General features: G+C 38.0%; 1 protein-coding gene across 1 annotated transcript in view; it reads right to left on the bottom strand.

Moving 5' to 3' along the window:
* Scn9a (sodium voltage-gated channel alpha subunit 9) overlaps window positions 1–12362 on the bottom strand; it is a 163576-nt gene that overhangs the window by 73358 nt on the left and 77856 nt on the right. Inside the window, exons 6-7 of the mRNA XM_055600182.1 lie at window positions 11592–11683; window positions 10424–10636 (exon numbers count right to left, since the gene is read on the bottom strand). Of these exons, the coding sequence (XP_055456157.1) occupies window positions 10424–10636; window positions 11592–11683 (305 nt within the window). The remainder of the gene's footprint in view (window positions 1–10423; window positions 10637–11591; window positions 11684–12362) is intronic.

The following is a 12362-nucleotide window of genomic DNA, read 5'->3' as shown; positions in this document are numbered from 1 at the left end:
TATATATATATATATATATATATATATATATATATATATATATATATCTGGGACCTGGAAATATTGCTCCCTGAGTAGAAAGCTCACCCAGCACGCACGAAGCCCTAAGTGTGATACACAGCACTGTAGAACCTGAGTATATTGGGCGCATGCCTATAGTGGGTGCAGTACTTGGGAGGTAAAGACACGGGTGGGAGGGGAGAAGGACCTCCTCTATCTGTGAGCTTGGAGAGGGGCATAAGAGGAGATGAGGGAGGGAGGATGGGATTGGGAGGGGAAGAGGTAGGGGGCTATAGCTGGGATACAAAGTGAATAAACTGTAATTAATATAAAAAATAAAAATTAAAAATAAAGAAGTTCAAAGTCATCATCATAGTGAATTTAGTGCCAGTTTGCCACTAAGTATAGTCTGGCAGTACATACAGTCTCAGGTATCACATGGGATTCTGTCCAAAACAAAACAAAACATGTACACATGGAGCAGCACCATTATGTTCATCACAGTACTACATGGTCAAGGATGCTTATGAGATTAAAGTAAAATGTAAAGAAAGATTACATTTCTTTGTGTGTTGTAAAGTGCTTCCAAAGACAATAAGATAATGAGGTCGCAGCCTAATGACTGGTTTAATCCATTCATGAACTAATATCTTGTACTGACTGTAGAAATGTGGTTGAACTATGGCCTGTGGGGATTATTTGAAGACTGTAAGTCATTGTGGTTGGAGAGCTGCTCTTCTGGATCTTGCCTTTTCCTCTTCCCATTAAACATACAGAATAGATCAGTCCGTGGAGTTAGAAAAAAGTGTTTAGAACGAGGAACGACCACCAATGGACAAGTGGTCCCTTTTGGAAGCATTAAAAAAAAATAAATTAGGTGGTGGTGATGACTGTGCAACTGTGAATGTAGAAAAGCAACAAGAACAACAGCAAACCAGAAGTCTTACATTTTGAAAAGGGATTTTATAAATCAATTATCTTTGCAGAAAAAGAAAACAAAACATAATTCTGAAGATTATGGGTGATGCTGAAAAAAAAATTAACTTTTCACTAACGTAAAAAAAATGAATATAACAAATGTACCAAGTAATCTAAATTAATAAGTCTAAAAAGAACATTCTGTTAATAGCAGGACCAGAGATGCAGGATAGAAAAGCATAATTCTGCGGTTAGGTCTAATTGTTCTTGCTCAAAAAGGCAGCTGTAGCCAGAGCATATGGCTTGGCCTTTGGTGACATAGTGTGTATTTCCCAGGCCAGAGGGAGTTATTCAATTCTGAGAAAACTAAGCAGGGGAAAGCTGGGAAAGCATTGCACAAGATACGCTGTGTTCCCTGTGGTACAGATGCATGAGAAAAGAGCTGAATATGAGGACAGGAGAAACCCCGGTATCAGTGAAGCCAAGGACTATGAGTTATCCAAAAGACTTTTAATGGCTAACTTCTTAGATGTAAGTACATCCTTCTGTAGCCCAACACAGACTTGTGATTATAATAGTGCTCAGGAGATATTGGAAACTTAGCTCAGAACTACATGGAGTTCATGATCATGTGTAGTAGCAAGGGGTGTCTGACGAACATCAACATAGATGTATAAATTATGTTTTTCTTATTCGATAAGTTTGCATAGTTGATAAATCTTGAAAATCTCCTGACACAGCTTTGCGGTAAGACAAAGAAAGCATTTGAAAGCTACTGCGTGGGCTTCATTACTAGTCATCTCCTCAGTAATGTCAAATCCACTTGTTGTATGAGTTCTCACGATCTAGCAACTACCTTTACATTCACTCTTGCATTGTTCATCTCAAATCTATGGACACAAGTTACTGTCTTCCTTTAGTAATATTTCAACTTTCATGCATCTTTCTGTTTATTGAAGTAACCTCGCAGAATCCTAACCTAAAATGGCACCATTTTTCCCAAAATTGCTTCCAAATGATTGCATTTTGGAAGAGAAATTCTCAGTTAGTGGACAATTACTTTTCAAATAAATGAATTTATTTATCAAAATAGTATTCAAATTGACTTGATCATCCAATCCTAACTTGATCCTGTAGGGCATTTCCCTCAAAATCCAATGTGAATTCCCCCCTCCATTTTTCATTATACTCTTCAGCTAGTCATTCCATTTTCTACATCCCTGGAGAAAAGAAGAGCTACTTAAGTTGAATTTAATCACACTCCCATTGACTCTACCACCCCTCTTTATTTTCTCCTTCACCAGAGATGTCTCTGCCTTCTGCTCTTTGACTTTCTCAAAGACTTGACTTCTCCCTATCTCTCCTGCAGCAATCCATTCTCTCTCTCTCTCTTTCTTGCAATAATTGATATCTATATATCCACCCACCCATTTCTACTTCTAGGACTGAAATCTCTGTCAAAATCCTGATCTGCATGGTCTACCTGGGACACAGCCATCAGGGTGATCCATGTGCAGGCTTTGACCCACTTTGTCTGTCATCTCTGAGGAGGCCTATGAGGGTCCCAGGCAGCATTCAAGTTAGAGCTCTCTCCACCTACTTCCGAACTGCCTCACCACCAGGGACAACCAGGTCTGCTAACACCAGAGACAAACAGTTGGCTAGAGAACAGCCTAAGAACACAAGCAACAACACCCAGGGCCATATAACACCACTAAAACCCAGCTATCTTACCACAGTAAACCCTGTAGATACTATCACACCTGAAGCTCAAGTAAAGGATCTTAAATATGAGATATAAAAATGATAAAGCCCTTAAAGGAGGAAAGTAAATCCCCCAGAAAAATACAATCAAACAGGTAAAGGAAATGAATAAAATTGTTCAGGATCTAAAAGTGGAAATAGAAGCAATAAAGAAAATAAAGTCTGGGGCAATCCTGGAGATGGAAAACCTAGGGAAGAGAGCAGGAAATACAGACACAAGTATCATCAATAGAATACAAGAGTTGGAAGAGACAATCTCTTGAAGAAATCTTGAAGTATTGAAGACAATCTCTTGAAGTATTGAAGAAATCGATACACCAGACAAAGAAAATGTTAAATCTAAAAAGTTCCTGACCAAAAATATCCAAGAAATCCAAGACACTATAAAAAGACCAAACCTATGAATCATAGGAATAGAAGAAAAAGACTCCCAGCTCCAGGGGACAGAAAATATTTTCAAGCATTCCCCAAGCTAAAGAGAGGCCTATAAACATGCAAAAGCCTTGCAGAACACTAAATATATTGGACCAGAAAAGAAAATCTTCCCACCACATAATAAACTAAACACTAAATGTACAGAACAAAGAAAGAATATTAAAAGCTGTGAGGGGAAAAAGGCCAAGTCACATATAAAAAAAGATCTATCAGAATTATACCTCTCTTATAAGAAACTGTAAAAACCAGAAGGGCCTGGGCAGATATCTTACAGACACTAAGAGACCACAGATTTCAGCCATGACTATTATACCCAGCAAAACTTTTAACCACCATAAAGGGAGAAAACAAGATATTCCATGATAAAAAAAAAAAAAAAAATACAGAGAATAAATCAGCAAAACCAAAAGGAAGCACACACACATTCTACTACCACCAACATCAAAATTACAGGAATTAACAACCACTGGTCATTAATAACTCTCAACATCCATGGCCTCCATTCCCCAATAAAAAGACACAGGCTAACAGAATGGATGCAAAAACAGAATACATCAATCTACTGTAGACAAGAAACACACCTCAGCAATAAAGATAGACATTACTTCAGAGTAAAGGGCTGGAAAAGGTTTTACAAACAAAAGGACCCAAGAAGCAAGCTGGAATAGCCATTATGGTATCAAATAAAATAATACTTTAATCAAAAGAGATGGGGAAGGACACGTCATACTCATCAAAGGAAAAATACAGCAAGATGACATCTCAATTCGGAACATTTATGCCCCAAATGCAAGAACACCCACATTCATAGTTTAAATCACAGGTTGAACACCATACATTAATAATGGGAGACTTCAGTACCTCACTCTCACCAATGGACAGATCATTAAAACAGAAACTAAATGGAGAAATAATGAAAATAACTAAATAATGAATCAAAAGGACCTAATAGATATTTACAGAATACTTTATCCAAACACAAAATAATATACCTTCTTCTCAGCACCTCATGGAACCTCCTTCAAAACTGACCATATAGTCAGGCACAAAGCGAGCCTCAACATATACAAAAAGATTGAAATAATTCCTTGTAGTTTAACAGACCACTAGGGACTAAAGCTGTACAACATTAGAAACAACAGAATACCTACAAACTCATGGAAATTGAACAATTCCATACTCAATGACCACTAAGTACGTAAAGAAATAAAGAAATTAAAGACTTTCTAAAATTCAAAGAAGATGAAGGCACAACATACCCAAACTTATGGGACATAATGAAAGCAGTGCTAAAGGGAAAGTTCATAGCATTATGTGCCTTCATAAAGAAATTGGAGATTTCTCATACTAGAAATTTAAAAGCACACCTAAAAGCTCTAGAACAAAAAGAAGCAAACACACCTAAGAGGAGCAGATGGCAGTAAATAATCAAACTCGGGGCTGAAATCAATAACTTAGAAGCAAAAAGAACGATACAAAAACTTAATGAAACCAAGAGCAGGTTCTTTGAGATAGAGAAACTTCTAGCCAAACTAACTAAAAGGCAGAGAGACTGTATCCAAATCATTAAAATCAGAAATTAAAAGGGTGACATAACAAGAGACCCTGCGAAAATTCAAAGAATCTTTAGAATTCAGTGCTAAAACCATCTGGCCTTGGGCTGATTTTTTTGGTCAAGAGACTTTTGTTGACTAATTCTATTTCCTTAGGGGTTATAGGACTGTTTAATCTGTTTACCTGATCTTGAGTTAATGTTGGTGAGTGAAATCTCTTGAGAAAGTCATCCATTTCCTTAAGGTTTTCTAGTTTTGTGGTGTAAAGAGTTTTGAAGTAAGACCTAAAGATTCTTTACAGAGCTTGAAAGAACAATTCTCAATTTCATATGGGAAAACAACCCAGAATAGTTAAAACAATCCTATACAATAACGAACTTCTGGCAGTATCTTCATCCCTGACTTCAAGCTGTACTACAGAGCAGTAATAAGAACTGTGTGGTCCTGGCCTAAAAACAGACTGGTTGATCAACAGAATCGAATTGAACACCCAGACTGGTGTTAGGTGTCCTAACACCTACAGACACTTGATTTTTGACAAAGAAGTCAAAACCATAGAAGAGAAAAAGAAAACATTTTCAACAAATGGTGCTGGTCTAACTGGATGTCTACAAGTAGAAAAATGCAAATAGATCCATATCTATCACCTTGCACAAAACTGAAGTCTAAGTGAATCAAAGACCTCAACATAAAACCAGAAACACTAAATCTATTAGAAGAGGAAATAGGAATCAGCCTTGAACTCATTAGCACAGGAGATAACTTCCTGAAAAGAACACCAACAGCTCAGGCTTAAAGAGCAACAATTAATAAATGGGACCTCATGAAACTGAAAAGCTTCTGTAAGGCAAAGAACACTGTTAACAGGAAAAAAAAAAGACTGCCTACAGACTGGGAAAAGATCTTCACCAACCCTACGTTTGACAGTGGGTTAATATCTAAAATATCTAAAGAACTCAAGAAATTAAACACCAACAGCACAAATATACAAATAATCTAATTAAAAATAGGGTAGAGAGCTAAACAGAGACTTAGCAGAGGAATCTGGAATGGCTGAGAAGCACCTAAAGAAATATTCAACATCATTAGTAATCAGGGAAATGCAAATTAAAATGACTATGAGATTCCATCTTATACCTATCAGAATGGCTAAGAACAAAAACTCAAGTGACAGCACATGCTGACAAGGTTGTAGAGAAAGGGAAATACTCCTCCACTGTTGGTTGGAGTGTGAATTTGTACACACACTTTGGAAATCAATTTGGCACTTTTTCAGAAAATCAGGAATACCACTACTTCAAGACCCAGCTATACCATTCCTGGGCCTATACCCAAAAGATGCTCCACCATACAGCAAAGACATTTGCTCAACTATGTTCATAGCAGTTTTATTCATACTAGCCAGAAACTGGAAACAACTCAGATGTTCTTCAACTGAAGAATGGATACAGAAACTGGTGCAGTTCCACAATGGAATACTCAGTTATTAAAGATAAGAAAATCATAAAATTTGCAAACAAATGGATGGAACTGGAAAAGACCACCCTGAGTGAGGTAACACAGACCCAGAAAGACAAACATTGTATATACTCACTTATAAGTGGATAGTATCTGTATAGTACAGGATAACATACTACAGTTCACAGACCCAAAGAAGCTAAGTAACAAGGAGGGTCCAAGGGAGGACAGAAGAGGAAACAGAATAGATAGCAGAAGTGGCTGAAGAGACACATGTGGAGAGGGAATATGGAGGGAAACAGGGATGGGGAAACAAGGGTGGGAGCACATGTGGGGCGAGTAGGGCGGGAGGACAGGGGGCTTACAGAGAGAAGAGAAACTGTGGGTGGGGGCACTTCTGAGACAAGCTGGAGACCTACAACCTAGTAAGCGCCAGGGAAGATATGGGGTGACTTTAAATGAGACCCCTAGTAGCAGGAGTCATGGAAACTGAAGAGGCCACATTTTACCTATGCAGGACTTCTAGTGGCGGGAAGTGGAACAGCAACCCACCTACAAAGACCCAAAATTTACCCTGCCTACAAGATGTGCAGATAGAGATCGAGGGACTGTCCAAGCAACCTCTGGCCCAACCTGAGAACCTCCCCACGGGAGACAGCCAACCCCTGACACTAACAAGGACACTCTGCTATGCTTGCAGATGGGAGCCTAGTTTAGCTGAGAGGCTACACCCAGCAAAGGATGGAAACAGGTGTTGAGACTTGAAGATTGGGTAGATAGCAGGGCACATTGTGGAACAGTTGGGGGGAAAATCAAAGGAACCAGAGAAGACAGGAGCTTCACAAGAAGACCAACAGAGCCAACTAACTTTGGCCCACAGGGGCCTGCAGAGACTGAAGCACCAACCAAGGACCACGCATGGACTGGATCTAGGACCCCTACATACATATACCCCATTGCAACTTGGTCTTCTTGTGTGTTCCCTAGTAAGGGGAACAGGGGCTATTTCTGACATTGACTCTGTTGCATGCTTTTAAATCACTTTCCCCTGGTGGGGCTGCCTTGCCAGTTCACATTTGAAGAGGATATGCTCAGTCCTGATGTGACTTGAAGTACTCTGGTGAGGAGTAGGGGGAAAGAGGGAAGGAAGGTTGGACCAGGAAAAATGGAGGATGGGGACTACAATTGAGATGCAAAGTAAACAACTAATAAATGGGACTTTTGAAATGGAAAAGCATCTGTAGGCAAAGGACACTGTCAATGGAACAAACCAGCAGCCTACTGATTGGGAAAAGAACTTCATCAATCTGATGTCTGACAAAGGGTTAATATCCAAAATACATAAAGAACTGAAGAAATTAAACATCTGTAGCAGGTGTTGTCATTGATTTGAACTCAGTGGCCAGCTCTTTGATCACCTCCCCCTGGGTAGTGCAGCCTTGCCAGGCCACAGAAGAAAATAATGCAACCAGTCCTGATAAGACCTGATAGGCTAGGTTCAGATAGAAAGGGAGGAGGACCTCTACTATCAATGGACTAGGGGCACAGGGGAAGAAGAGGAAGGAAGAGTGGGACTGGAAAGAGACAAAGGAGGGGACTACAGCCAGGATACAAATTGAATAAATTTGTGAATAAATTGCAATAATAAATATATTTGGAATGGGAGAACTTCAGTTTCAAGATAAAGAAAACAGTTTGGTTTGGGATATAGTTCATTGGTAGTGCTTTCACCTAACATATGTGAGGTCTGGACCTCAGTCTCCAGCAGTATAGAAATAAGTACATAAATAAATAATAAACAGAAGATACAAGAAGTATAAGAAGTTAAAAAGCAAGCTAGTGGTTGAAAATAGTCTAATTTTGGGTCGTGTTTATATACTAGATATTGATTAGTTCAGTTGTGGGAACTTCTATTATATAGCATGCATCGATGCCTTGGTACTCTTGTAGACATCAAAATAATTTCTTTTATGTACTATATTCTCTCAAAAAATCCTAATTGCCTCTATGCAGTGATCACTTATAAACCAAATGACCTTTTTATAGTTAAAAAAAAATGATGTAAAAACAAGTGCATAAGGGAATATAAGGGAGCCAGAGGTTGGGAATTCTGAATCCCAAATTGAGACCAAAAATCCTGTTGTCATGGTGACAGAAAGATGCAGCAGTGTCCATGATTTCAATTAAACTGAAATCAGAAAATTGAAGGGTTCTCTAAAAGAGGGTAGTGTGAAATTAAATTTAACCATCTCCACACACACAGAGCTGCAAGCAAATGTGGTACAGAATCAAGCTATCACTAACTTCACCCTTACAACAAGCAGCTGCATCTTAACCAATCACGGGAGCCGTACTTCAGCAGAGCATCATGCCAACTGATGAGACCATGCCCATATAAGAGAAATGTTGACCTGCCACTCATAAGCTGTTTCTCTAAATCATGACCATTTTCTGTCTGTAAATAGTGCTTGCCTATTTGATAGACTGAACTATCCAAGCCCCTTCTCATGCCCAAGTCAGCTGGATTCATGAATCGTTCTTTGCTCAAACAAATTCTAATAAAATTTGTTTGAAGGTTTTCTTCTAATAGAAGTCTGAAGACACTCAGGTTATGAACTCAGAATAGGATAATACTCAGAATTAAAAAGAAAATGGCACAAATGTTAAAGTAGTTAAATTTAGGTTAAGAATTGAAAATTGAATTAAAAAATGAGTGCAAATGTAAAGAGTTACTTATTGTTATTTATCATTTCTAGAGCACACAAATGAAAAATAATATTTTCTAGAAATGGAAAACTGAAGATATTGATTATAAAAGCCAGAAACTGGAAGATTGTAGAATGATAACAGGCAGAAAAAAAAAAAAAAACGTTAATTTGTAACCAAACTGTGACAGTAATGAAATACATATAAAGTATTTCACTGTGATACTGAGGTTTCTTTCTCATCAGCCCCAATGCTGCTCCTTCTTTATGTCCTCTTTTGCTGTCATACCTATGCTTGGTTCGCTCTTATCTCACTAGTAAGTATTTAAAAAAATCTAGAAAAAGTAAAAATTCCCTGCTACCTAAGAAAGCCCAGTTTCCTTTTCACAAAAAGGATACAAGCTGGCAAAGTTTCTTGTCTTCTGCACTCCCTTAGACCAGAGAGGAGTTTTATGTCCTAACGTTAGGCACTGTCACACAGACCCTGTCCAGGTGTTGAGACGGACAAAGCCCTGACTTCACTTTAAATCTTGTTCATCAATAGCTCCTGTGAAAGACGGTCTGAGGGGAAACCATTCTGAGATCGTGCAGTGTGTATATTTTGCGAGATGTCTGGCATACGCTCGTGTACGTAACAGACTTCCAAGGTTATGTGCAGATCACTTCCTCGTTCCAATGGGGAACTTGCACTGAGACAGTCTTTGCTGACTCTATCAGTCATAAACAGGGCTGCTATCGGGAAATAGCTATAAAGCTTATCAAGTTTACCATTATGTGTAAGAACCGTGTTGATAAAACTGAGTAAGTTGTTTTATCTTATAAAAACCTACATAAATATTATCAACAGGTAAATATCTTAAAAGTGATAGTTTTATCACTGTTGCCACTAATTTGGCTATAAGATATTACAGTTCTAATTATAAACTAAATGTACAATATCACATTATAAAAATAATTGTAGTGTTTTTATATAAATAAAATGATAGAACAAAATCTGTATCATATACATAGATGCAATGGTTAATGAGAATCATTATTGGTCCCTAGCAACTCAAATCTTTATCTTGTAGAAAGTTGTTGTGGAACTAACCCATTTTTCTGCAGACAGAATTACTAGAAAGCTAGGAAATAGAAAGATTTATAAAAATCACTTCTAACATAAAAATACCATGAACTGACAAGCTTTTTAAAACATTTTAATAGCTTCAAAATTATTAAAATTCAAGCATCCATGAACTCATTGGCAGGCTCTTTGATGTCCTCACCCCCCAAGGGAGGAGCAGCCCTGCTAGGCCACAAAGGAGGACTTTGCGGCCAGTCCTGAAGATACCTGATAAAACAGGGTCAGATGAAAGGGAAGGAGGTCCTCCCAAATCAGTGGACTTGGAAAGGGGCAGGGAGGAGATGAGGGAGGGAGGGAGGCTTTGAGAAGGATTGAGGGAGTGGGATACAGCTTGGATACAGAGTTAATAAAATGTAACTAATAATAAAAGTAAAAATAAAAAAAATTCAAGCATCCATGCATTTCTAGAAGAAAGTCACACTTTTGTTGTTATTTCTACTTAATAGCAACTACAGGGGCATTCTTACTCTTCAGTTCTTCTTCATCTTCAACGGTATTCATGATGCTTTCTAACGTTTCATTCTGCTCAAGTTCCTCCCTGAGACACTTTTGTTTCAGGTTGCCCATGAACAGCTGCAGTCCTATGAGAGCAAACACGCTGAGACAGAACACTGTGAGGATCATGACATCAGACAGCTTCTTCACAGACTGGATCAGGGCCCCGACGATGGTCTTCAGACCTTAAAAATGTAGGAGAAAAAAAAGAGGCATTCATAATGACATAAAGGCTCTGAATGGGAAACAAATGAAAACACAAGCCTTGCTAGAAATGCATGCATTAACTCAAGTCAATGACCTTAAATAATTGAACCCAGAGAAGTCTCCAGGTTCAAAGGGTGCACCTGTACAACTTGTTTTTATGAACTACAAGTGGTTAAAACTAGTAAAGTATTTCAAAGAATCATCAGGTTCAATCATTAAGCAAGGTGATTGCTGAAATAGCAGCCACGTTCACTTATAATATTAAATTTTTATAACTGCTAATTCAGTAAACCTTGGTCAAACAAACCATTTCTACATAATGAACTCAAATAAGTGAGAAGCTGAATTAGAGCACAGAGTGACAAGGTACACTGAACCAATTTTCAAATAAGAAACAGTTCGTTGAAAGTGATAAAACAATGTCATGCAATGTCAACATGCAGATATTTCTTATTTTCTTAAGTATATGAAGTTCTGATTAGTTGAAATTTTCCTTCCTGAAAAAGTGGAAAATTGGCCCTTTGGCAGGAGGAAGAATTTCAAGTGGAGATGTGAGCCAACTGGTCATCTTCTTTCTCCAAGATCCATGCAGCTGATTAAACTCAATGGCTGACTTTTCAACAAAGATTGCAGTAAGAACAGAAGGAATGCAATTTGCTTAGACTTGTGTAAGGAAATTCTTTTCTCCAAAAGGTCAAAGTCAGCCTTTGTGTTTAACTCCACTCTCACCTGGAATGACTGAAATTGTTTTCAATGCTCGGAGAACTCTGAACGTTCTCAACGCTGAGACATTGCCCAGGTCCACAAACTCTGTCACATATCTGTAATAGGGGAGTTTATACACAAACACAGTGACAACACACACACAGACAAGGAAAACTCCCAAACAGCTGGAGTTGAGTGACCTAATGCTCCACACCAGTCACTTCTTACCTGGGATTACAGAAATAGTTTTCAAAGCTCTCAAGACTCTGAAAGTTCGAAGAGCTGAAACATTGCCTAGGTTTACAAATTCTGTTAAATACCTGTAGGATTAAATCAGAGTTATTCATAATCTAGGTAGAGTCTATAATACTTACCTGTGCTGTTAGTCAAAGTATTGTATTTTCTATATGTAGTATGGCAAGTATTTTTCTATCCTAATATAACCTAATGTATATGATTTGACTCATTTGATAAAAATACAAATGTTACATTTTAATGTTGTTCATATACTTAAAAATCAAATAGTCAAATGGTTCCATTATCAGCTTAGAATAGTAATACAGAGTTTTAATCTCCTATAAAATACTGAGAGCAGTAGACTATGTAAAAGAAGCCAAACAGCAAATTCTATTCAGATAAAATGTTCAGCACAGTAGGTTTCCACAGAACCAAAGCAATATAGTGTTTTTCAAGAGTCTGTGCAAGCAGGGAATGGAGGGGACCAACGATCAGTGAAGGATTTCTTTTTGGAGTGGGGAAAATATTTTCAATTTAGATAGTAGTTACTCGTGTAAAACTTGTTATTATGCTAAAAAAAATACTGAGTTGCATACTTCAAAGAGATGAATTCCATGGTACGTGAATTAAAATAATAGAGAATGGGAAGCCATGAAAAGGGTATCCATATCGCCATTTTCTTATCCATAGATGACAATGAAGCTACAGTGTCTTTATTGGAGGGAACCCGATAAGTAAGGAGGTGGGGAGGTACGAGAGAAC

Source organism: Psammomys obesus, unplaced genomic scaffold (genome assembly GCF_907164565.1).
Source record: "Psammomys obesus unplaced genomic scaffold, mPsaObe1.curated_primary_1811, whole genome shotgun sequence".
Taxonomy (NCBI): domain Eukaryota; kingdom Metazoa; phylum Chordata; class Mammalia; order Rodentia; family Muridae; genus Psammomys; species Psammomys obesus.
Note: the sequence above shows the minus strand (reverse complement) of the source record. Positions and strands in the feature narration are given on the sequence as shown.